The 26,631-nt window shown below is 43.4% G+C and overlaps 1 protein-coding gene across 1 annotated transcript; it reads right to left on the bottom strand.

Annotated features, from left to right (window-relative positions):
• Positions 1-247: 247 nt before the first annotated feature.
• Positions 248-24,903, bottom strand: RBM5 (RNA binding motif protein 5). The gene is made up of 25 exons (XM_082637146.1): positions 24,802-24,903; positions 23,386-23,455; positions 21,047-21,212; positions 20,106-20,261; positions 16,485-16,554; positions 15,922-15,995; positions 13,382-13,465; positions 12,379-12,439; positions 11,843-11,908; positions 10,842-11,002; positions 10,300-10,397; positions 9,608-9,695; positions 9,379-9,456; positions 9,223-9,295; positions 8,467-8,552; positions 7,999-8,083; positions 7,695-7,786; positions 5,649-5,810; positions 4,641-4,790; positions 4,487-4,558; positions 3,728-3,907; positions 3,122-3,196; positions 2,027-2,124; positions 1,820-1,949; positions 248-962 (listed from the first exon to the last, which is right to left on the bottom strand). Exons 2-25 carry the CDS (start codon positions 23,400-23,402, stop codon positions 837-839), a joined length of 2,448 nt encoding a protein of 815 aa, XP_082493272.1. The 5' UTR covers positions 23,403-23,455; positions 24,802-24,903; the 3' UTR covers positions 248-836.
• Between the last annotated feature and the right edge of the window lie 1,728 nt (positions 24,904-26,631).

Here is a 26,631-nt window from a genome sequence, read left to right on the forward strand (position 1 = left end):
AGAGGTCGCCTGTATTGTGGCCAAAAGCAGGAAGGCTCTTCCTCACAGAGCAGTAACATGCCTACCTCCCGCAGGTCTAGGATATAGTCTGTGAAAAGTGAAGAAGCCCAAGTGCTTGCACTCACTTAGGCCTATACAAAGTAAGGAAGTGGAAAAGCCAACTCAGTTATGATCGAGTTTTCATGAAGAATTTTCACACACTTCCTTCATCACCCCAAGAATAAAGAGACACAGACGCACATTTTTCAAGGTATTTCTTTTGTAAAGGAGCCAGATTTGGCAACTAGACTGAAAATCTTCCAAAATTCTGTACAAATGTGTAATATACAAATATACACAAGGCTTTTGCCGAGAAAAGACAGCACAACAAATGACAGAGGTGGCTTTGGTGTTACATACCACCCTAGGGCATCTCAACACCCCCTAGGAATGCAAGGGGCTGATGGATCACAACATAGGCTACACGTGTAAAACACACTACAATTACACTATGTACACTGAAGTATAAAAGACCCACTGTCCCCTTGGCCAGCTCACAAGCCCTCTGGCAGGAAGGCAGGTCATTCACCAGATAACCCATACTAGGGGAACTCCTTTAAGTGGGAGAACCTTGCAGAATGAAGTGGTTTGCCCTAAAAACTATTAACAGCACAAGGCATGCCCTTAAACAGAAAGGTGGTCAGAGTGAATTCATGAGATGGAGCACCCCTTGTGCTCTCTGGAGCTCCTTGTCATCTCCCTCTCCCTCTCTCTTTCTCTCTCTCTCTCTCTCTCTCTCTCACTCTCTCGCTCTCTCTCTCACTCTCTCGCTCTCTCTCTCTCATCCTCTCTGAGTCTCACTCCATCTCAGTGAACCGGGCAAACATGGCCTTCCGGACAGCATCTTTGTAGGAATCTGCACCAGACAGTCCGTATGCGCTGCCTTTGGCTCCTAGGCCAGCTCCTTTTAGCCGGACTTGAGCCTGGGGGGGATAAAACTGCTGTCAGCAGCTGGCAGGTAGGGTGTGGACGGCTCCCTCTCTTCCTTATCTAACCCACTCCCTACTGAGCTGGACCACCCTCTGGAAGACAGGAGAGGAAGTTTTAAATGAAGACATGGATTTCTATATTGGAGACCTGGAGTAGGTTTAAGGACTGAAGGGATCAAATAGGTAAGAGAGACAGGCAGATAGAACCCTACCCTCCCCTACTCCTATGCCTGTTCAGCAAGCATTGTAAGGGCCCCAAAGCACAGAGCATTGCACTGAAGCCCAGAGAAGGTCTGGTAATTTTGGGCACAGATCACAGCAGGACAGCTTGAAGTCAGCAGAACTCGCTTGCACAAATCAACAGTAAGAGTCTGACCTAAGCTATGTTGCTGGGTCAGAGAGGGAGCAATCACTGGCGGTGCTTTTGTCTAGAAGGCCAGTGGTTGAGGGCCTCTGCTCCTGAGCTCTGAGTAAAGGATTTCTTATCATGGATGGAAATCCTACTAAATTATAATTTGTTTTATACATAAGCAAAATCACTTAGAAATTAAAGCACAGTACCTTTCTAAAAATCCAATCTAACCTACACGGGTCTGAATTGGCATTAAGTTAGGGTTTGTTTATAACAAAGGACATAGAAAGACACAGCCCTTAGGAGAAGGTAGGTTTTACCCAAAGATGCCAAAAGACCAGAAAAATCAAGTAGGGTGCCACATCCATTCCTTCCAACTGACATCTTAAAAGGAGCGTGAAATATGGGAGGGCTGCAGAGAAGACAACTCCCACTGGGTCCTAGGTCCTCTGGGTGCTTCAATCTCATTTCTGGGATAAGCCTGCAAGCCACTGCTTACCTCAATGGGGGCTGTGATGCCTTGACACTTTCTTCCCAAACCCGAGCCTTCCCGCCAACCCATGGCCTGCAGCATCTTGTTGCCAATGTTACTGTGGTCAATGCCATCTTTGGTGGGCTGCTCGTAATTCCTGCCAGTGGCAAACACACAGTTACTTAAAAAGCCAGAGCCCCGGCTCACAAAGTGGAAAATGTGCACAACACATACACAGTGCCAGCATCAAACTGCTTCTTGCGCTTAGGTTCTGGAGGTTCTGGAATGCCGTACTTCTCCCGTCTTTCTGCAGCTCGATCCCGGTATTTCATCTATGTGGGAAAACAAACATGGTTAGAGATATTCAGACTTCAATCTGTAGCAGTCTCATGCACCCACACTTCAAGATTATCACCTCAAGTGCTTTCTTCATCTGGAGCTTGGCCTTTTAGAGTGCTCTCAAATACCACATGCCCTGTCTCCCTCGCTGCACTCAGTCATATCCAAAATGGCAGGTTTGTAGAGATGAACTGTGTATGGAACCTGGGGTAGAACTATGTTTCCAACAACCAGTTTTATTTAACGAGTCACCTCTTGTCAAGCTCTTCAACCAGCCTGCTGGGCGTGGGCACAGCTTGCCAAGGTCCTCGAGGGAGAGGAGGGCAGAGCTGCTGTACCCCCTCAGCATTTGGACAGGCCCACCTCCAGGGAGACAGAGCCAAGGAGACTTCCAGAGACCTGTTCTACAGTCCCTGGGGAGACGGCACCATAAACAGTGGAAAAAAACAGGAAAGCAAACGCCCTAACTACAGATACTATCTTGGGGTGAGAAATTTCAAGTAACTTGCTCACTGGTTCATCTCTAACCCATAGGCCTCTATTTGTATTTAAAACCCTGCCCAGCTGGCTCTCAACCTGCCTCATCAACTACCAAATGACTGCCCATTAGTGGCCCCACAAGCTTCTCCTGCCCACTGCTTCCTTCCACATCACCTGCAATCATCTTGTGTCCTGCTGTTCCCTGGGCCTCATTTTAAGCTCCTCTCATTGTTCACAAAGGCTTCCCTGGCCAGGCCAAATGAGCTCACTCTCCCCTTGCTAAAATCCAGCATATTCACCAACTTGTGAGCAGCCTTGAGCACCCTCATTAAGGGTCAGTACAGGGCTCACAAAGCACAGAGTTGGGTCCAGTCTACATGAGCCACAATGGCCAGGTGACAGGTATGTGGCAAATCCTACCCTGCCCCTGGGACCTGAAACAAGTGCTACAAATAAAAGCCAAAGGCAGTTACCCCAAGACACTCTAGCAGCACAATGACCCCCATTCACCTCTCTCTCCCTCAGCTCCAAGGCTTCCAGCTCCTGCTCGCTCAGCCTGGATCGTCGGTAGATGTCCATGTTTTGCTATACGAGAGATTTTACAGACAGTAAGAATTCACACCTAGCTAATTTGAGATATCACGACATTATCAGTTATCTATTATATTCTTTTTTTTTTTTTTTTTTTGCGGTACGCGGGCCTCTCCCGTTGTGGAGCACAGGCTCCAGACGCGCAGGCTCAGTAGCCATGGCTCACAGGCCCAGCCGCTCCACGGCATGTGGGATCTTCCCGGACCAGGGCACGAACCTGTGTCCCCTGCATCGGCAGGTGGACTCTCAACCACCGCGCCACCAGGGAAGCCCCAGTATCTATTATATTCTAAGAGTCAAAGCCCAACTCACTACACTACAGCATGAAAGCCAGAGCCCGGTGCATATGGAGCTGCCACAGTCCTTTCCACTCTATAATCTAGAACATACTATAATCAGGAGCAGCCTTCTAAAAGGCAATCATTTAATACAGGTATTTACTGAAACTTCACTACCGTCAGGGCACTCACAGCATCTTGCTGCCTCCCCTCCCTGCCTCAGATCAGCTCAGAGAAGCATGGCCACCTTGTGTAGGTCTGAGAGCTGCTGGTGCCTGACCAGGGCGTCTCTGTTTGGGAACTGGCGCCGGCAGAGCAGGCAGGCCATCTTCTTCCAGTCGGCCAGCTTTTCTTCTTCACTCTCAAGTCTCTCCACCAGCTCCTCTTCATTGTCACTGTCACCACTGTAAGCAGCAACCAGACCCCTCTAAGGACAAAAGGAGGGTGGGTCATTGGAAATGTACAACAGGAAGATAGCAATGGCTAAAAGTAATGCCTAATCCAAGCTGTGAGAGTACGCCCATTACCCGTACTGAGTGGAGCAGCCAGGTCCTCCAGTGCTGGGCTCGAGAGCCTCCTGGCACCAACCCTCTTGGGGCCCCAAGAAGAGTTCCTGGATGGCTGTTCTCAAACTACTGACCATGTTTGAAAACCCCAAATACAACAGATCAGAGTAACGGCCCACCCACATTAGTATCTACCAATAAAATGTTTTTTTCTTGCCTTAATTTCCTCTTTCCAGTCTGTTAAAACTCTCTATTTACAAATGCAATAAAACTCAATTAACTGAGCTCAGGAATTTGGGCTTCATTCCCTGCTCCATCTCTCCAGCTCTCACACAGGGAAAGCAAAGCCCTGAACATGGATTCTATATGCAGAAGCTGCTCCAAATACCCACTGACAGGGACCAATTAAGTAGAAATCACATTAGCCAAGATGGAGCCGAGTTTCAAAGTGAGACACAAAGCACAGATATGGTCTTTAAACTCTGGTGGTACTTCCTTACTTTGAGGGGATTCTCCTCGTCTCCATTTCGCACCAATTCGGGGATGAGCTGCTGCCTTTCTGCTAAGGCTCCCTGGGAAACAGAGAACAAGTCATAAGCCTCAAATTTTACCTAAGTTCCCCTCATGAAGTAAGGCCATTCCTGCTACTGTTACCTTCTTCTCAAAGAGAGCAAAGCCAGCATCTGCTGCAGCAGATTCTCTCCTTTCTTCTTCCCTCAAAGAATTGACAGGTTGAAAGCTGTTTTTAAAATTTTCTTTCTGCTTGTTTAAACTCTTAGCCCAGCGTTCCATGTCTTTGGCAATCTAAAGTCAAACAACAATCACAAAAAATACACTTAGGTAGAGGAACTTAGAAAACAGTCTCCTATGCCATGAAAACAAGCCATTATTGTAACAAACTGTAACAAAACCCCTTTTGCCCTTACCTTTATGAGATACTATATACAACCAAAGTCATTAAAGGTCTCAAAAGTCAATGTATTTTAAATTCCCTAAATAGTTTTTATGGATGGCCTCTATCAGCTTCCCGTTGAAGTTACCTGTATAAACGACTTTTCCTCCCTGGACTGAAGCTGGGACTCATGCAGGCTCCTGCACTATGCAGGCTGATTAATGACTCTTTTCTTCTTGTTGCTCCATCAGAGGGAACTCTTCAGTGAATTCTTCTAACCGCAGAAAGGCACAGGAAACCCCATACAGCCTTATACAACCTAAATCTCAGGGACCTCCCTGGTGGTCCAGTGGCTAAGACTCTGTGCTCCCAATGCAGGGGGCTCGGGTTCTATCCCTGGTCAGGGAACTAGATCCCTCATATGCCGCAACTAATGACCCTGCATGCGGCAATGAAGATCCCGCGTACCGCAACTAAGACACGAGACAGCCAAATAAATAAATATTAAAAAAAAAAAAAAGTCTTTGAGTCTTTCAGGATTTTTTTCCCCTAAGTACATAGGCAACTGACAGACAACATATGGTAACACTAAAAAATTGCAAAATGCTCTACAAACTTGATATAAATAAGATGTGTGGCCCCATTTTAAAGAATCCAAATAAAGCAGATATAAATGCCTCGCCCCCCTGCCCCCCCCCAAAAAAAACATAAAAATTAAGCCCAATATCCCAGAGAGAAAGATGGGTCTGCTGGCTGGGTCATGATCTTACCTGCTGTGCTGTTTTGCTCTTGGGTTTCTCCTTCTTTTCCTTCCCCTCTTTTGCAGGAGGTAGGCCCGTCTGCTGGTGGGAGTTAGACTCTGCAGCCAGCACGTAAGTCTCCTTCTCTCCATCCCAGTACAGGTACTGCTGGGTTAAGGAATTGTAGTAGTACTGGGGAAAAAAATACCATTAATGCAGATTTCTGCTGTGTTGAACCATTAACTTAAAGGAGTATTTTGTCAAAAACCTGCATCAAAGTTGTTTTGTCAAAAAACCTAAATATAAAAACAAAGCATGTTGCAGACTAGTAATATTTTCCGCGTAGAGAAGAGGTGCTGTACACCTTGGTGTAGGTGAGGATGATGAACCAGCCAAGAGGTGTGAAACCTCTTGGGCAAAAGTAGAGTGTAGTTTCTTTTTAAGAGTCTAGTTCCCATTAATTTAATCCCTGGGCCTGGAGGGCACCCAAAGAGAAACGCATCTGACTCCTTTCCATAGACAGACCATTTACACAAACCAAGTGGCCAGAACAGGTGGTTCAGGAGGAGCTTTTTCTCATACGTCCTCCATGACAACCACCTAACATCTCATTGTTGGGTTCAACCATACAGAACCCTGCCTGTGGACACCCAGGCAACCAAACAGGTTTGTAAGAGGCTAGCTCAGGAGCCTGGAAGGAGGTGACACGTGAAGGACCTTGATCTGAAATTTGTGGGGAGAACCACAACAGAGAATAGGTAGCAGTTATCTCTCCTCTTCTCTATTCTTCAATCACTCACTCTACCTGCTCAACAGGGACCCAGGAGAGACTGCTTGTTTTATCTCTTCCAGGGAAGGTGGTGCGGGTCAGACACAGGAGCCACAACTTCTATGGCCACCAAGAAGAATGGCCTGGGAAAGGTTAGACTTCACAAGCAAGAGCAGTGGAAGAACCATGCACAGGCTCAGCCTGCTTGGCACGTCCCACACAGCTTCACACCTGACTCTCAGAAACCACAAGCTCTCAATGCCAAGTTCCTGTTAAAAGCACTTATTTTTACTGTTCTATATATACATACAGCTCCTGGTCATAAATAGCTGTTTATTTTTGGAGTGTTAATGTTGCTTTTCCTCTTTAAAAGTTATACACACCACCAAAAATAAAATATCACTCCACACACCTGCTAATTTCTACTCTCAAAAATACAAAGGGTTGCTAAGTAAAAGAAGCCAGACACAAAAGGTCACATATCTGATTCCATTTACACAAAATGTCTAAAATAGGCAAATCCATAGAGACAGAAAGCAGACAGCAGTTGCTGGGGTGGGACGGGATTAGGAAGTGACTGCTTAATATATAGGGCATAGGGTCTCTTTTCAGGTTGATGAAAAGGTTCTATAATTAGATAGTGATGATGGTTGCACAACACTGTGAATATACCACTGAACTGAACACTCTAAATGGTTAAAATGGTGAATTTTATGTTACGTGAATTTTATCTCAATTAAAAAAAAGAATATATAGTAAGAAAAAAATCACAATTAAAAGTTCTATCTAGGTCTTTACATGAAGGTTAACAGTCACCTATAATTTTTTTTTTTTTTTTTTTTTTTCTTTTTGCGGTATGCGGGCCTCTCACTGTTGTGGCCTCTCCCGTTGCGGAGCACAGGCTCCGGATGCGCAGGCCCAGCGGCCATGGCTCACGGGCCCAGCCGCTCCGCGGCATATGGGATCCTCCCAGACCGGGGCATGAACCCGTATCCCCTGCATCGGCAGGCAGACTCTCAACCACTGCGCCACCAGGGAGGCCCACCTATAAATTTTAACTTGACAAAATAATCCATGGTTTAGGAGTAAGAATAGTGGCTACGGGTGGGGTTACTGACCAAACAGCAACAAGCACCAGAGAATGTCCAGCGTGTTAGGAATGCTCTCGTTCTTATCTCAGTGCTGGTATATGTATGAACGCATATACATGTAAACATTCAAAGAACTGCAAGAACTGCACGTCAGTTTCATGCATTTTTCCATATGTACATTATACCTCAAAACATGTATTTTAACCCTTAAATTACCTGCGAGTTGGGGTCATAGTACAGCCCTGTTGTCGGATCATAGTAATATCCTGAAGATTCATCATACTGGTAAGTGGACGTGTCAGGCACTGCTGCAAAAAACAAAATCCAGCATACAGTCATTCCAGGTAAGAAACTGGCTTTACTTCAAATTCTAAGCCACTGAGATGCAGCAGGCCTTAATGGTCTTCTCTCACATCCCCAAGTGTCCCTCTGACACCCACAAAGGGAGAGGAACTCTTATTAAACAAAGACGACAACTAGGACCTTCCAACTATCAACAGCCCCATGAGGTTTGGCTTACCATATTTGGTACCAGGAACTACACCAGTGGGGGAAGCGGCTGGGGCCTGTGTACTTGTGCTAGTGCTAGGCTGTGCTTCCTCAGTCTGGAAAGAACAGCAGCTTCAATATAGTTTCAACTGTAAAGTCTCTCAGAACTAAATCACTGCAATCATCCAGCAGGAAGGGCCCCCTGACAGACCCACTGTAGCAATGATCTAAGGCAATCCTTGAGCAAAACACATGTTGACAACTTTCTTCCTAGAGGTCAAGTTGAAGCATGCATAGTATAAATACACCCTGTTTGGAATCTTGCACTTAAAATACATACACAAAATTATTTTATTATCTAATAATATTTGACAGAGAAGTGAGACTGGAATGTGTATGATTCAATCCTAGCTCATACAGCAGGAAAAGACAATACTAGTATGGCAACACAAAGCTTCCCCAACAGTCACCAGTTCTGTATCTAAAATGACAGGATTACCGGAGAGCCGGGTGGATTGGAGGTCTGATTATATAGCTGGGGACTCTGAGATACTACAGCCGCTGAGGTGGTGGTCACCGCTGTGCCTGATAATAAACACAGGAGTTAGAAGAGCCAACGCACTGAACTCTAAGCCAAACATCCTTATCTGTAATGCCCAACCTAACATCTTTGTATATGTCAGTTCTTAACAACCTAATTCCCAGTAAGTACTCTTGAACCTACGATATTTTCATTTTTATAATCCTACTAGAATGTGACACACAAAGTCAAACATTCTGTATGATGGCTAAGAAGAAGGAAGAGAAGAAAGTCTCCATATCTGCTCTGGGGTTGAGAATAGATTTAACTGCCACACCTTTATAATTCTAGAACAAAAACTGAAGCATAAGCTTTTAGAGTGACCCTTCTGATTAATGTCTGGACACCAGACTGTAGGGCCACACCGTATCTGCTTACCTGACCCTACATGGTCACCCATGATTCCTAACAACACAGACAGGGAAAATATTGAATTCCAAGAATGAACACACTTCACATGGTCTCTAAGAGCTTCTTATCAGCTCCTGATGTACACAAGCAATCCCAATATTCCCCTAAGACCTTAGGCACATGGTGACAACCCTGAATGTGTCCTATCCCCTAGTTTTGCAGGAAAATGGCCCTCACAGATTTATTTGGGTCTAGTGAGAACATCTAGTTCTATCTCAATTGTATTTGCTTAAACAAAAATAAAGGGAATATGAAGTTTATTACCTGATGCAGATGATACATCAGATTCCAATCCTCCAGCCTGTTGCTGATAAAACTGTTGGTAATCCTGTGAGTACTGTAGAAGAGTCCACCATTAAAGCTGCTATTCTCAGACACACTCTGGAGACCAGAAGTTGGATGCTGGTCAAATCTACCTACCTGAGCATACTGGGCGTAGCCATCTTGGCCTGGCTGCAGGTAACTGTAGTCAACATTGCCTCCTTCGCCACTCTGAGACTACAAAATATCAAAAGAAGAGGAAACACAGACATCAAGTTTTTAAAATGTCCTTGGAGAGCTTCTAAGGCAAGCACTGCTGGAGAGGTTACTTCTGTGAATCTGGGCAACACCACCACACTACTTTGAGCAAAAAGATCCTCCATCTTACCTGGGTGGAAGACCACTGAGCGGCAGCAATGGCTGTACTAGCCACGGAGAAAGCACTGACCCGGTTACCATCTGGGAGGACCAAGTCTCTGAAACCACAATGATCCAATCATGTGATTCTATCTCAGTATGCCTCCAATCACTAACGCCACACTACCCAGAAAACAGCAATTCACTCCAGCCTTTGTTGGAAGGTCTCTAATGACAGCAAGGCCACATTTCAGATGAGGAAGGGTTCCCATGGGCAAAGCCCTAAGTGGGCAAGTGTCCCTGTAGTATTTCTATTCTCCTTTGTACCCTTCCATCTAATAAGGTGTCTGCTGGATGAGCAATGATACCAGAAAGGGGAAATTTATGTCGCTAGAATGAAGCTCTATATACATGAAGCTGCATGTTGTTCTGGAAGTAAAGAATTATATCCAGATGGGTTTGCACCATCCTGAAGCAGTTTGCATAGCACTTATTCTCAACCCATCTGCCATGTCTCTCTTTGTCCTGCTCTGAAGTTTTCTGGCAACTGGTTATTGAGACAGGAGGGAATAAGCTCTAAGAAGACAACTGTATCCTTCCCAGCCAACCAGGAAGGATAGTGTCTCAATGTAGAGAACATGGGCTTTGAGTGCAGTTAGCAAAGCATCCCTGGACAAGCACGCAGATGCAGCGGTTTGAAGTAAGGACAATGAAGCCACTCACTTTCTGGCACTTTTTGCAAAATCAACCCCAATAGTTTTGCCATCAATTTTCAAAGGAGGATGGAGACTCTGTAGTATCTGAAGCAGCTGAGAAGCATCCTGAAGGAGAATGTGAAGAAAAACAATTCTGTCACGTAATTGAAAATCTCTACTACCTAGCCCAGTCAAAGAAATATTAAAAAAAGAATAGCAATTCATTCTTATTTGTGGATATGAAATCATGAGAAAAAAATTAGCCCTCTTTCCTCCAGGACATGAAGGTATCCAGTATTATTAAAAGAGTAAATGCTAAAACAGTCTAAAGCAAAGCATGATGGAAGGACGAAACTATGGCTCAACCTTCAGTTATCTACAGGTATATATGGTATTTTTACCACTTACTGAAGTCATCAGCCTGTAATTTAGCACTGTAATAACTGTCATTTCTTAAGTCTTGAACTTTGGGCTCCAGGAGCCTTACACACAGTATCACAATTAGATGAACCACATCTGCCTCTTAAATTTCAGTTTCTTTTAAAAGGAAAGATTCAATGAACATCTCACCATTGCAGAAGACAGCTGCACAAACGCGAAGCCTCTGTTCTGCTGGGTCTGTTTGTCTTTTATGAGGCGAATGTTATTGACAGCTAAGGATGCGTAGGGAGACAGCGCTGTCATGATGGAATCCACCACAGTGTGTGGAGCTATGTTTCGAAGTATGATTGCTGCAGGTGAATGAGACAAATGACAGATACATGCATTCCCACCATCAGTGCTTTTCAAGGCAGGTTCAAGTACAAACAAACAAATCCATTTTGGGAGGTTTCTAGCATATTTGACCTTGAATGCAGGGGGATTGGGGGTGCTGACCCCACCCCCATTCCAGCCACGCAGTCAAAAATCTGTAGATAACTTTATAGTCAGCCCTATGTACTGGTAGTTCCACATCCCCAGATTCAACCAGAGGACAGTGTACTACAATAGCATTCATTGAAAAAGCCCACATTGTTCAAACCCATGTTGTTCAAGGGTCAACTGCATATCTTTCACACTTTGACATGGAGAAGATTCTAAAAACCAATCTTCTATGAGGCAACCTGAAGCTACTGCTCCTCATTAAAAAATGGCAGGATGGGACTTCCCTGGTGGCGCAGTGGTTAAGAATCCGCCTGCCAAGGCAGGGGGCACGGGTCGAGCCCTGGTCCGGGAAGATTCCACATGCCGCGGAGCAACTAAGCCCATGCACCACAACTACTGAGCCTCCGCTCTAGAGCCCGCGAGCCACAAATGCTGAGCCTGCGTGCCAAAACTACTGAAGCCTGCATGCCTAGAGCCCGTGTTCTGCAGCAGGAGAGGCCACCGCAATAAGAAGCCTGCTCACCGCAACTAGAGAAAGCCCGTGCGCAGCAACGAAGACCCAGCGCCAGCCAAAAACAAATAAATAAAATAAATGCAAAATAAATAAATAAATAAAATAAAATAAAATAAAAAAGGGTAGGAGAACAAAAACATCAAATGGAGGTCAATTTCCAACATAAAGGCCAAAAGATTACACTTGAACTTACTATCACAGTAGTAATCCACAGACTGAACTGATTCTGTGGTTCCAGGGGGCACTTCCTGTTCAGAGTCTACAAGAAAGGAAAGAAAGAGGAAGAATCAGTAACTGAAGACAAACAAACAACAAACCAATATAAAATATACATTGAAATACCAAAGTTTTAATTTTAAGTAAATGTAGCAGTTATTTTTTCTTTTTTAACTATTTGTGGCTATAGTAAAACCTCATTAATTTTGACATGAATTTTAAATGGGGAATGCAAAAATTGGGCCAGTGGAGGACTGACATTACCTCTATACTAAAGAAAAGCAGATGCAGAATGTAAACAAGGCGAGCAGACTTAATTTTGGAACATAAAAGAACTATTTGTACTCTCACAATCATCAGCAGGATCTACCTAACCTAAGGTAAGAAGGTTTAAGGAAAATATATAGGTTACTTGTTTAAATGCCCTACAACCTGTACTTCTCCTTAGGTTCACAGACAATCCAATTAGTCAGGGTTTAATACATATTCCCAAACAGCTGAATCTGGGCTTACCAAACTTGTCTGCTCCACATCGGAAGCATTTTAGTCTTTTCCTGAAATTGTTAAGGCAGCACTGGAAAAAAAAAGTTTTATCTTGGTTATTTCTCACAGTAGGCCGGGCTTACTAGTAACAATGTGGGTTAGAGCAAGAGGGCCATGGGCAAGTCCCAGTGAGGAACAACAACAAAAAAAAGCAGAAAGTGATACCATGTATCCAAGATAAAGGGATATTAACCTAAAAATTTAGAATGCTTTTACTATGTGAATTCTCCCAAGAAAAACAAATTTTGATGTATTCTGAAGTAGAATTCCATTTTTATCAAGCTGGGGAAAAGTTTTAGTTCACCCCAAAATCTTACAGCAAGCCACTGGCAAAGTTCTCCCTTATAACAGAAGAGCACCATAAGGACTTCCCTGGTGGCGCAATGGTTAAGAATCCGCCTGCCAATGCAGGGGACATGGGTTTGAGCCTTGGTCCGGGAAGATCCCACATGTCACGGAGCAACTAAGCCCGTGTGCCACAACTACTGAGCCTGTGCTGTAGAGCTCGCGAGCTACAACTAACTACTGAAGCCCATGTGTCTAGAGCCCATGCTCTGCAACAAGAGAAGGCACCATGATGAGAAGCCCGCGCACTGCAATGAAGAGCAGCCCCCATGCACAGCAACAAAGACCCAATGCAGTCAAATAATAATAGAAAAAAAAAAAAAGAGAGAAATTGCCAAAAGTTGAGAGCTCTAGAATTCAAGAAACCATAAAGTGAAATAAACTTAAAATCTTAATTGAAACACTGGGCTTAGAACCAGGATCTTAAACAAAATCTCTCATGTTTGAGGGATTCTGTCCTCTAATACCTACTCAGGAGGACCCAAGAAAGAAAGTACGAAAATCACCTTATGATAAAAGCTGGTGATTGTGTACTTATTCGTTTCCTTGTTTGGACAGTCAAACAAACAAATAGAAAACAACAAAACCCCAAAAGAGTTTTGTCTATTTGGGAAGAACGCATGCTTACCTTGTTACAAAGCCAATCTTCAAACTTAGGTCTGGGATTGCTATAATGCATTGCAATATGCTTTCCTTGAATCACCAGCTTTTTCTGTAAAAAAAGAAGTAATTAGTTATTCCCATTGTGAGGAACATGTGTCCATTTTCCCAGGGCAGAGCACACTTCGGAAAAATCAGTGCTCTGGAATTAAATGGACAACATACGGGGAGGACCAACCACCGCCACCTATACTCTGCCCATCCAATCCTTCAGATAGGCAGTAAGAGAATGGGATGCGGAGTAAAGGTAAACGGAGTCAGGGAGTGCTGAGAAAGCTGCCACACACTAAACGCTGACATGCACCAGGCCGTGTCTCCAGCAGAGACAGAAGTCCTAACATTCATCATTGACAGGCTGCCTGAGAGTGACAGTCTATTTCAAAAAGCAGAAGACACAACTCTCCCAGTTCTGAGGTTGTCTCCTACTTTAGCCCTTAGCATGGTGTCCTTGGGCTTCGCTTCACTTTTTCCCCAGTCCCCCATCCTTACGCAAAGTGAAAGCCTTTACATTTCCCCTTCCCTCAAATTCCTGCTTCAGGATGTGTCCTCTGGGGGACGATGGGAGGGGAACTCATTTTTAAAGGGAATCTGGTTACAATTTTCTCAGGAGGAACTAGTCTGAATGCCATCGACTCTAAAACAGCTAAATGAGATTTCTTCCTGCCAAGTGCAACCACGTGATGTCCTGACATGTGTTTTTCACTGAAATAGATGGTACTCTCCTTCAAGATGAGTAACCAGGAGGCCAATGAAGTTTCTTCAGGGGGTTAGGAAAAGATTGTAAATGTTCATATACCACCTCATCCTTCAAGTCAACCATGTGACTAAAAAGGACTTAATTTTCAAAGGTCAAAACTCCAAGCTGAATCAGTCTACCAAGAGTATACCCAGCACCTGCCCCCAAAGAGCCTTCATTTAACAGGCACATATTTTCTTTTTCTTTTTTGGGGGGGGAGGGGAAGGGGGCAGGATGTTCTGACACTGTCAAAACAGATTTAAGTAGGAGGTTAGATATCCAAATTTTTTTTAAAGGAGTCTAACCCCTCTAAACATACATACTGTTGAGTAATTTGGTTCTTGCAAATCCTGGAAGAGTTAAGACATGCTGTGAATGTTGTCTCTGCAATATCTAAAGACAAGACTGCATGTCTGGCCAAGAGGGAAAGAGCTGAAGGCCATCCACTCACTGTGTTGTAAAGAAGCAAAAATAAAGAAGCTGGGAGATATGTCAACAGATCATCCCACTAGGAGGGATGTGTGCTGGGGGAGACTCCAAACTATCACTGAGTCCCTAATCCTACTGGCCTTTTATTTCTGGAGTGAATTTGAACTGTAATGAAATATTACACATTAACATAGCTTTGTATACATTAAAATTGTGGAGATTTTTAAGTGTCTTACAGGTTTTAATTTCCTAGGAGTTTTAAACTCCCAAGCAAGTCATTCTGATACATCTACCATATTAAAAGATGCTGTCATGTAAAGAAAGCAGATTCACATGAAGCTTGTGTATGTCCTGAATTTTATTAGGATGGTGTCCATGGTATGAAATGAATGAAGATCTACCATTATAAGATCAGGCTGTCACCTCTGGGTTAAGGAAATGAGAGGCTTAAAAATCTAACAAGTCAATCAAAATGATACCCTCATTAGTGAGTCTTATTATAAATGATAATAAATCATCAAAGAATATAACTCGTATTTATGAGTGACAAATCATAAAATGCTGCAGAGAAACAACATAATGAGTTAAGCAGACTTCCCAGAATGCACTTGGTTAAGGCATTCAATACTGTGCTTTGGAGTTCTGGCAAAAAAACGTTATTTAAGTGCCAAGCACTGAACATTATCTTGACAAACTGTAGAACACTTCAGTTAATGCTTCTTAAAGAATCATCAATGATTTGCTTCGAACAGACTATAAAAGGCATTCTCAGGGAGATTAGAATGTTAATGCCACTCTTAACTAGATCAGACAGCAGCAGGACACCAGCTCCCAGGCTAATCTCATCAGACTTATTGTTCAGAAATTCCACTAGGTCCTTATATAGTCCTTGAAGACCCATGTGAGCAGTTACGCCTCCAGGAGGCTTGCAGTCTCCAAGCGAAATAAAAAATTACTTACAAAATGCCTGTAGCAGACTTCAATTATATTCTTTTCACTGTCAAATCGAGAGTTGGATAATCTAAGATTACTCTCAATGGACATAATAGGAATATAATCAGGTAAGGAAAAGGGGAATATTAAAGATGTCTTGATAACTACCAGACAAATATTCAGTGGTTAACAAGGCCCTGCCAGGTAGCCATGTTTAAAGGCAGAGCAAATTCTGCAATGTAGTGCTTGGTACTGTATTTATTCTAGTAACAGCAATTTTAATATATACAAAGCTTTTCTTTTTTTAAAGTCACTCCTTTGGAACAAACCACTCCTTCAACCTTTTTTTTTTTAAATTGTACAGACTTGTTCCATTTTCATGAATATCTAGACTTGGTGAGTGAAGCAACCTGATTGGCTTCCATCCAGCTGGTAGCATCTTGCAAGTGATAAAACTCCACGAAGGCGAAACCACGGCTTACACCTAGAGACAGCATTCAGATATAGACGGGATACTCGTGTTAGTCAGTTCCTTTATAACAGGTGAATCTCTCTCCCACTGCTTCAACACTGCGTGACAAAGCCAATTGGGAAGCAGCTTTACAAATGTGACTTGACTTGGGGATCTTCTTGATACTTTGCCATGGCAAGGAACCAAGCCGCCTGAACTAAATGCCACTCGATTTGATTCCACGCTTAAAAAGTAACCATGCAACCGACTACAAACAGTCAAACAAGGAGTTTATAAATCACTACTTACCGAAGGGAAAAAAAAGCCCCTAAAAACAAAGTTTTTAAAAAGGTCCTCAGATGCTTTCTAACATCGTTTTCAAACAGTCACATTCCTTAGCCATGGCAAACCTTTCATTCTGAATTCATGTGCTTGAAGACTGGGGATATCAGGATGTTCTTTAGGGACTGAGGTGGGAATGGGGAAGAGAACCAGAACAGCAGGAACTAAGCAAGCTCTCACCTGTTTTCCTCTTCATCAGCCTCACGTCCGCAGGCTGAGGGCCTTCAAAGGATTCCATCATTTCTCGAATCTGCACAGACAGGGTTTTACACATTTATAGTTAAAGCTTTAGCCACAAACTATTCCACACTAAAGAGAGGTCAAAGGCTAGGGATTACATTAACTGCCTAATTTAGCCAAGCTTTTAACTTCTATCATCAAAATGTAATTATTCTAAAAATGGAATAAAAGAAGGAACACTTCTCATAGAAACTGATGTACTGTAACAGCTTTGAAGGCATTCTTTATATGCTGACTGGGAATTTCCTCAGGCACAATTATTTATGTTGTGATACACAGTCTTGCTCATGGTATGCTGTCCCTCAAGCCTCCCTCCTTTAGTCTAATCTTGTTGTTCTTTGTACTAAAGGACCAGAGAGAAAGATGAGATTTAATAAATGCAGAAGATATGTCACTGTCTTCTGAAGTACGCAACCAAGTATCAATGCCAAAAAATGAGGAACTCCCTTAAGATAAATATTTTTTGCACAATATCTTAAAGAAATACCTTCCTTACATTTACATTAATGGTGAAAATTAACAAAGCTCATAACGTTCTTCAGCTCCTAGTAAATCAAAGTAAACATTAATTTGGCCTGAAGAAAGACTTCTGGCTGGTAGGTTTGTTATTGATGTCAGATCAAACCCTTACAGCAAAAGGCAAAATACATTAATAAATACATTAGTCTCTTTATCAATCATACCAGGCAGCGATACTCCCAGGGAGAAAACCAGGGCCAAATTTGTGAAAAAGAGATTCTTAGTGGCCTCCACTTTCCATAATTACGTGTAAAGGCTGCCGGATTATATACAGTCAGTCCTCATTATTTGGGGATTCAGCACTTGTGGATTTGCCTACGCATTAAAATTCGTTACCTCCAAATCAATACTTGTAGTGCTTTCATGGCCATTTGCAGACGTGTGCAGAGTAGTAAAAAATTTGAGTCACCTGATGTATGTGTTCCCGGCAGAGGTGATGCTCTGCCTTGTTTCAGTTTTCATACTGTAAACAAGTGTCCTACTCATAATCTGTTTAATGCCAAGTTTTTCACATTTTTGTACTTTTTGTTGGTGATTTCACTGTTTAAAATGGCTCTCCAAGTGCAGTGCTGAAGTGCTGTCTAGTGTTCCTAATGCAAGAAGGAAGGCTGTGATGTCCCTTACAGGGAAAATATATTAGAAAACTTCATTCAGACATAAGTTACAGTGCTATTGGCTGTGAGTTCAATGCTAATGAATCAACAGTATATATTAAATAAGGCACCTCTAAACAGAAATACACGGTCATATATTGATCTGTTAATGAAAATCTTGTGACCAGAGGCTCACATGAACCTAACTTTGTATTTCCCCTAAAAGCATGGTTCCGTACCCCAAGTGCCTTTATAGACTGCGACTACCACAAATATAAGGAAAATCGACTATTTTTTCACAAAGAGTATGTATGAGAAGTGCTACACTGAGCCAGAGCCAACCACCTGACTCAAGTTCATGCTTGGTAACACAGTAAGTAAAAAATCAGTCACCAGAGTAACTAAAAACAGTTTCTATAAAAGTAGCAATACAGTAACATACATAGTAACATAATTAACTAAAGACAGTTACTCTAAGAGTTCATATGTCAGTGGGGGACTAAAATAAAATGACAATACTGAAAGTGATAAACTGAAATTCAGGAGAAGATTAAATACTATAATTTTAAACTGTTTTAAAGATCCCAATAAGCAAATTTTCTACAAATACTGCACAAAATTTGGCAACCTCAGAAAGTCTACTTTGAAAACCTGCCTTCTTAAGGTAAGCACTTCTAGTTCTCTGAGAAGCCTGAAATAAATAAGCATTTCAATCTTGTTTCATTACCAGAAGGGAGTGCCCCCAGAGTCAGCTAAGGCATTGCTCTCCCCATGCCACCCACTTCTTCTGCACGCTCCCAGGGCCACAGGCCTAAAAGACTCAAGGGGACAGTATGATCAACAAGTAAACTTTCCTCGACTTGACTCCTGCAAGATTTCTTGTTATCCCCTCCTCCCCTACTCCACATGCTCATGGCTGCTGCTACCTGAGCTCAGCTCTGCTGTCTTTCAACCCCCTACCATTCTAACCTACATAGCTTTTGTTACCAGGTAAAAACCTCAGTAGCTTTCTTTTATACTTAGCTGGGCTTTCAAAGACTCCATCACTGGCCCCCAAAGCACCTTCCCATCCACCTCTCTCCTGCCAGAAGCCTTTGATTTCAGTCAAATCAAGCTGATTTGGGCCAGTCCACATCTTATCCTCAGTTCTCCACCAGACCAAAACATTTCTATCCCCCAAGAATCAGCTCCACTAAAATCTCCCTGGAGCTCTTCCTTGCCCTCGACCAGTTAACTCAGCTCCCTTAAAGAATCCTCCAGAGTTACTCCACAGAACCACTTTCAACAGGACCTCTTCCAACGCCTATCCCTTTCTACTCTGCATTGTCTTCATTATCTGCTGACCTCAGCTATTCATCCTTAAGCTTTTATGAGGCAGGATCCATGGTTCTGCATCACTATAGCATAGCAGTACAGAGTGTAGCAAGTGTGCTGTGGATCACAAATACCCACTATTAATTCTAACATCCCATCTCACATTTGTCACTTCCAATGTTTAGAAGACCAAGGCTGTGTGAACTCAGTACTTATCTTTAGCTCTAAAATTCACTAAACATTAGTCAGAATATTACTCTGAATACTCCAAGACAATAGATACTGGCATAATGCATGTTTTATAAATGTATTTCAAAACATCACATTCATTTCACAAACAACATTGGCTGAGCAGCCTCCTGCATTCAAGGGTTGGGGATACACTTAAGAAATTCCAGCTGGTAGGTCAAGAAAGGCTTCAGGGACTTCCCTGGTGGTTCAGTGGTTAAGACTCCATAGCTATTAGAAAGAAAGAAAGGAAGGAAGGAAGGAAGGAAGGAAGGGAGAAAGAAAGAAAGGAAGGAAGGAAGGAAGGAAGGAAGGAAGGAAGAAAGAAGGAAAGGCTTCAAGGAGAAAAAAAGGGCACACTGGTAGAACAATGGACATGTCCAAAATGGCCTGCAGCAGAAGCAAGTGGTGGATGTGGCTGGAAGGAATGCGTGTGGGTCAGAGATACCACTGGAAATCAGGCAGTGCCCAGTACACCAAGGCCGTAGTTGACCAGTCTGAGAAGTGGGGAGCCAGGCTTTTCTACAGGCTTTTCAAAAGTTTCAAATGGATAATATAATTTCCATTGAATCAAAGGATGGCCAAATCATAAAATGTTCTTACAGATACATCCTCACTAAGTAAGTAACCAATTCAATAAAAACGTACTGGCTACCTTCTAATAGCTATTACTGAAGGAATAAGAACTGCTCCCTGTAGTTCTTCTGAAAACTCTACATTGAGCTTCAAAGCCTAAATACAAATGATAATCTATCTGTGAACCAAGTTGAGAGAACTCCACCCTAATTACAGAAATGTATTTCACTAGATATTAGCTTGAGATATAGTAACACAAGAAAATAATGGTAGAAGCTCAAAGTTCACTGTGCCTATTGGATTGCTCATTAGAACTGTTGGTTCTCCTTACATCGCTCTCCGTGATGGTGATGGGAAGGCCGCGAAGCATGATGGTCTTGCTCTCCCTCTCATCACTGATGTCATGCCTATAGTCATGCTCGCCATAGTCACCATCTGAATGGTAGCCATCTTCGGATCGGTCACTGTTCCTTCTTTCACGTTCTCTCTGATTTACAATAAAGAAAATTGTAATTCAAACCACACTGGGCTTATTTATACCCTTTGATCCAGTCTCTCCGCTTGTAGTAATTTATCTTTAGGAATAGAGATAATACAAGAACTCCATGATGATGTTCACTGCAGTGTCTTCTAAAACAGCATAAAACAAAAACAAAAACAAGAACAGAAACCCCCAAACCTGGCAACAATCATTTAGTTCAGGAAGAATGGTTTAACAACTCACCAAACAGTGTAACAACACACAATGAAACACTATTACCTGTTAAAATAAGATGATTATATGCATAAGAAAAAAAAACAGTGCAAAATTATGTGGGCTGCACAATTACTGCTAAACAAAGCTAATGCATATGGAAAGAAATGTGAAAAAAGCTATGCTACAATGTTAAACTACAACTTTTAGAAACACCATCTGAGGCAAAGGGATGGTATATAATTATGCCCCAATTGTCTCATCTTTAAAATGAGAATAACACCTACCTTATAAGGTTGTAGTGAGACCTGAATGAGTTCATGTAAGTCAAGTGCTCAAAAGAGTGCCTGGTGCATAGTGAGCCCTAAGTAAACCCTGGCCAGTATTTCTATGACTACAGGGCTCAGTCTGTCTTTGAGGGTTATAGTCGACTCAAATTTCAGAATAATAAAGAGTTTGAATATAATACTCCTCTTGAGAGATTTCCACACTTGGTATACTTATTTCAAGAATCTTGGAGGTTCTGTGCATATAATTCATAATTCTAACAACTCTATAAACAGTTGTTGGCCACTCACCTCTGGACTGTCATAGTCTCGGTAGTCATCATATCTATCACCCCTCCGATCATCACTAGATCTTTTGTAATCTGAGTCCCTCCTCCTGCTTCTGGATTCACGCTCATCACGATCATCCCTGTCTATGATGGACCCGTATCTTCCACTGCGTTCTGTTCTACTCACTCTGCCACGGAAAATAATTTTCATTTACTCTTCAGTAAATCACATTTTGTCCCTTTAGAAAACATGGTTGAAAAAACACACAACCCACATCTCAGTTCATAAGATATCCAACTAGTTCAGTGTATCCCTTAAAATTTATCACCAAATTCCAATTTACAAAGACAATAACTGGGAAAACAGCTATATCCTTAAGTACAAAGGTAGTTTTCAGGAATTCATACTAAATGTAAAAATATAGCTATCAAATGTATGGGTTTAATATTTTTGAGAGAGTCAGGCTGCCCAAGTTCATCCTGCATTTTCCCAAGCCTGTGGCCTACACATCACTCCTTTCATCCCTGATTTCAGATCTTAGTGATCAATCTAGACTGGAAGAATGTAATTATAGTTGTTCCCGCCAGGGACTGGTTCCAGGACCTGCTGCAGATACCAAAGCCCATGGATGCTCAAGTCCCACAGTTAGCCCTCTGGTATACACAGTTCTGCATCTGCAGATTCAACCAGCCACGGATCATGTAGTACTGTATTTATTGAAGAAAATCTGCCTATAAGTGGACCTGCAAAATTCAAATCCATGTTGTTCAGGGGTCAACTGTATTAGCATTTCACTCAATTACAAAGGGGGACATGTCCTGATTCATCCACTCTGAAGGGTATCTCATTACTGAGAAATGGACCAACAAACTGGATAACCTGTCTTTTTTCCCCATTAGGCAGTTAACCAAGTTCATTTGTTAGATATAACAAGCACCATCAGAGAACATTATTTCCTATAACATCTGATCGATTTTGACTGATTGGCTGTGTTGGGTCTTCATTGCTGTGCGCGGGTTTTCTCTAGTTGCGGTGAGCGGAGGCCACTTCTTGCTGCGGTGCGAGGGCCTTTCACTGCAGTGGCTTCTCTTGTTGCAGAGCACGGGCTCCAGGTGCATGGGCTTCAGTAGTTGTGGCTCACGGGCTCTAGAGCACAGGCTCAGCAGCTGTACACGGGCCTAGTTGCTCCACAGCATGTGGGATCTTCCCGAACCAGGGCTCGAACCCGTGTCCCCTGCATTGGTGGGCAGACTCCTAACCGCTGCAGCACCAGGGAAACCCGATTTATTTTTGATTACTGAGCAGCACTGGGCTTCACAGGAAAACCTAATGACAAAAGGCTTAAACCCATTTGACCACAGATATAAACAGTTCTTTCATAAATTGTTTACCAGGTTCATAAAACTACTATGTAAGGACAAGACAAAGAGAAAGCTTATAAGCGCCTCATTTAGAGTATACAAATTTCATAAAAAGAAACAAATGAAACAAGTAGTCTAGGACTATTTCAAAATGTTAAGTATGTAGATGAGAGACCCTAAAACGGTAAATGTTAATTTATTTGGAACCAGACTACTGACAAAGCATTAAAACAATGATATCATGTGACATGAACACTTCATGAGTCCCAGTGCGCCATCAATTTGATCTATCACTGCGACTGGACTCAATATTAAGGAGGCAGCTGGATGAATAAATAAAGGTTGTATGTTTAAATCAAATGGTTTGAGTCGGAGAATCCACAGATGACACAGGAGTCAAATGCTCTCATCTTAATTCTTTATTAATTTTTTAGCGGTTTTTCTTTCTTCTTCTTTTTTTTTAAAAATGTAACCCATGGTCCAAAGCTTCTCAGCTCTCTAAATCTGGATCATCTTGTCATGGAGGTGACAATAACGAGAACTGGCATTCACTGATTGCTTTCTATAGCCCAGGTACTGTGCAAAGTGACAGACAGTATGATCTCCTAGCTTCTTCCAGAGGCTGTTTGTTATCCACACCAGGAACCCTCATGACTTACTATTCCACCCAGCCCTCCTTTGCCTAATTCTTTCTTACCCTTCAGGCTTCACCTTAGAGAATACTTTCTCCAGGAAGCTTTCCTGGCCGTTTCCAAGAAAACACATGTTCCTAAGTGTTCTAACAGCACCCTCAACTTCTTTTACCATAGCACAGTTCACACAGTATTTTAATTATCTCATTAAACTGTGTGCTTGTGAGAGCAGGTATCATGAAAGTGCTCACAGCAATGCCGGATACAAAACAGACACTCAAATATTTGTCTGATAAACAATTTTTAACGAATAGCTCAGTCCCCATTGAAATGCTGAGATCAAAGGCATGTAACAGTAATAACTTACCGTTTGTCTGAACCCATTGTCCTGCTGAAGATCTAGCACACTGCTCCAAAAGGTTCAAATTTTGTTTTTCCTAGGAGACAAAAGAGATAGGTTGCTGCAAATCTGAGAGATCACGTAAGTCAACTGTTCCATAGCTGTTATACTACTGAGACTGGAATTTCATTAAACCATTAACAGTGATTATCTAAAGTTGGGGGGGTGGGGAGGGAAGTGGGGACCAACTGTCAACATTAAAATCAAGCTAACATTTTGCTAACAGTGAACATAGCAGGAAGGCGAAGCACAGTGAAAAATATTAGATTCCACATTCAATAATAAACCCATAAAAGGATACGAGCAGAAGGTTCCTTCCCTGCTCCTGCTGTAGGATTACAAAGCAAAAAGGGCACAGCTGCAATCAGCTCCCTGTGTTCTGAATCAAAGCAACTCCATTGGGATAGCTGACCATTAAAACATTAATCAAAGTGTCTGTATTAATACAAGGAGCGAAACGAAATTCAAAAATTACTTATGAAAAGCTTAAAACCTTTCAGAAGCCCGATGCTGAGTTGATTGAAAATCTACTCCATTTAAAACGCAACGGCTGATCCAAAGCTATGTCAAACAAGGGTAAACCTCCACACAACTTAATTCCTAGGTAACAATAATCGTCACAGGTTCTTGAGGTGGCCAGCCTGGCTCAGCTGCGCACCGGCGGTGATAAAACGTCACAGAGCTAGACTGCGTTCGATGCGTGCGCGGTCCGAGAAACTACTTACAGCTGTCCCTGGCGCCTGTTCTAGGCAGGCGCTCAACGAACATTTACTGAATTAACAAATGGAAGAGAACCATCCGGGAGAAACCAGGCCCTAGGCAGAATCTCTGATGCCTCCCCTCATCGCCTGGGCAGTTGCCCGGACCCACCTCCGCGGGGTGTCGCGGCCGAGATGGCGGCGCCACGGCCTGCGCGACCAACTCAGGCGTCCGGCTTTCTCTTCCTGCCTGCACACCCGCCTCCCGACCCCCAAGAGGTTCCCAGCCCGCAGATCAGCCTTCACCGAACAGCTTTCCGGAGAGGGCTGATTCAGGTCAAGCTGAGGGGCGATGGCGGCTAGAGACTGTCAGGGCGCCCCTGAGAAGTACCCGAGGGACAAACGACGGCTTCATGCTCAGCCGGGCTGGGCAGTCGGAAACACGTCCCGACAGGGGCACACTCAGAGCCCGAAAGAAGAGGGCCTCGAGCTGGGCGGGAGAACGCTCTCTGAAAGCTGACAGCGCTAGCGGCGAGGAGGGGCGCGGCTCTCCAATGCCTCCGGTAGCCCTTCGAGAGATCCGGCTGGAGCTGATCGATCGCCGCCCGCGGCTGACAGGGAGGCTCTACAGGGCCTGCTCCAACAGAAAGAACCGCGGGTCATTACGGGCGGCCGCCGCACTTACCCCCAGGAAGGACGGAAGTAGCAGCAGTAGCGGTTTTGTGCCAGGGGATTCCAACGGGGTACGGCCGCCTCACAAAATGGCGCCTCCGTCAACGGCCGTCTCCTACCCACAGTACCTCGCGCCTGTCCCCTCCCCCCACCACACGCTTCCTATGGAGGTGTCCAATCCGCGAAGGTGTCTGACTGCGCGAGGGCTGCTGGGGAGTGTGGTCGCTAGGGCAACCTGTCACTTAACTACGCCCTGTGTCAATTTCCTGCGTATTTCCCTTTCTTCAAAACCCAGGCCTAATCTCCAGTCTGCCTTTTGCAGATACGGATCAGAGCTTTTAACTTTATTAGGCATAGTAATTATTTGCTTTGCTACAAGGGCCTTAGAGAGTACAGTTTTCTTTCACCGACGTGGTGTAAACCATCACGTTTATAATCTAGCTTTAAGAGAAGGAATGTAGGTCGATCGCCTATTGCATATTGAATGCTAGATTAGATTATTGGGCTACATGCTTTACAAATTTCTATTTTCATTTTCATAACCTATGAGGTGGTTATTACATCCATTTTGCAAGTAAGGAAATTGAGGTTTATGGAAATTAAGAGGATTTAAAAAAAATATTTGGTTGCATTGGTTCTTAGTTGTGGCAGGCAGACTCCATAGTTGTGGCACGCAGGCCCCTTAGTTGTGGCATGTGGGCTCCTTAGTTGTGGCATGAGAACTCTTAGTTGCGGCACGCATGTGAGATCTAGTTCCCTGACCAGGGATTGAACCTGGGCCCCCTGCATTGGGCCCATGGAGTGGAGTCTTAACGCCACCAGGAAGTCCTTCCAGGGTTAATTTAACAGTTACTACTTGGCCGTCTAATAGAATCTCAAAATTAACACAGCCAAAAACCAACCTTGTCTCCTTCACAGCCTTCCCCACCCCATAGTTAGCAATCCCCTGCTTCCAGTTACTCAGGACAAAAACCTTGGAGTCATCCATGACTCCTTTTTCCTTGCACTCAATCTATCAGCAAATCCTGTTGACTCTACCTCTAAACTATATCTTGGATCACTTCTAGCTGGCTCAACTGCCATTCACTTAGTTAAAGCTATTATCACTGTCCTTGTTTTAGAGAGACAGTAGGTCACACTAAAATGTCACACTATAGATTCCAAACTATAGTGGTGGAACTGGGATTTGAACTAGTAAGTTTGAGTCCACGCCCTCATTCACTGGAATGTACACTCCAGAAGGGGAGGGACTTTTGTCTGTTTAGTTCACTACTATATCCCCAGTGCCTCTACTTCTGCCAGGCACTTGGTATGCACTCAGTAAATATTTGTTGAATGAACAAATGAATCCACTACCAAAGCTAAAAGTGCAACATTTGTGGCAGAAAGAACCAGGGATCCTTCAGCAATTCAGAGAGATATTTTGGACCCTCACTCATCCGTCAAATGGTGGTATTTCTATGTATCCAGTTAGCATAGCTTGCCCACTGGCATTATTTATAGATATAGATTTAGTGGAACTTATTTTTCAGGTCATATATAAAGATTGAATAATTAGACCATGACAAGGCAGAGGAAGATATTAGATGTGGAAAACCACACTTATACTCTTTTCTTTCTGGATAAAAAGAAATCTTTTAAGAGTAAGTAGAGGGCTTCCCTGGTGGCGCAGTGGTTGAGAGTCCGCCTGCCGATGCAGGGGACACGGGTTCGTGCCCCGATCCCGGAAGATCCCACATGCCGCGGAGCGGCTGGGCCCGCGAGCCATGGCCGCGGAGCCTGTGTGTCCGGAGCCTGTGCTCCGCAACGGGAGAGGCCACAGCAGTGAGAGGCCCGCGTACAG

The sequence above is a fragment of the Mesoplodon mirus genome (assembly GCF_964341445.2).
Source record: "Mesoplodon mirus genome assembly, chromosome: 12".
Lineage (NCBI taxonomy): Eukaryota > Metazoa > Chordata > Mammalia > Artiodactyla > Ziphiidae > Mesoplodon > Mesoplodon mirus.

Bases quoted from the DNA above. Each gene is read 5' to 3' on its own strand.
- RBM5 (XM_082637146.1), bottom strand. The intron at 12,440-13,381 runs GTAAGCATGCGT...TTTTTTTTCCAG, and splicing joins AAGATTGGCTTTGTAACAAG to TGCTGCCTTAACAATTTCAG. The intron at 8,553-9,222 runs GTAATAAACTTC...GTTTATTATCAG, and splicing joins TGATGTATCATCTGCATCAG to GCACAGCGGTGACCACCACC.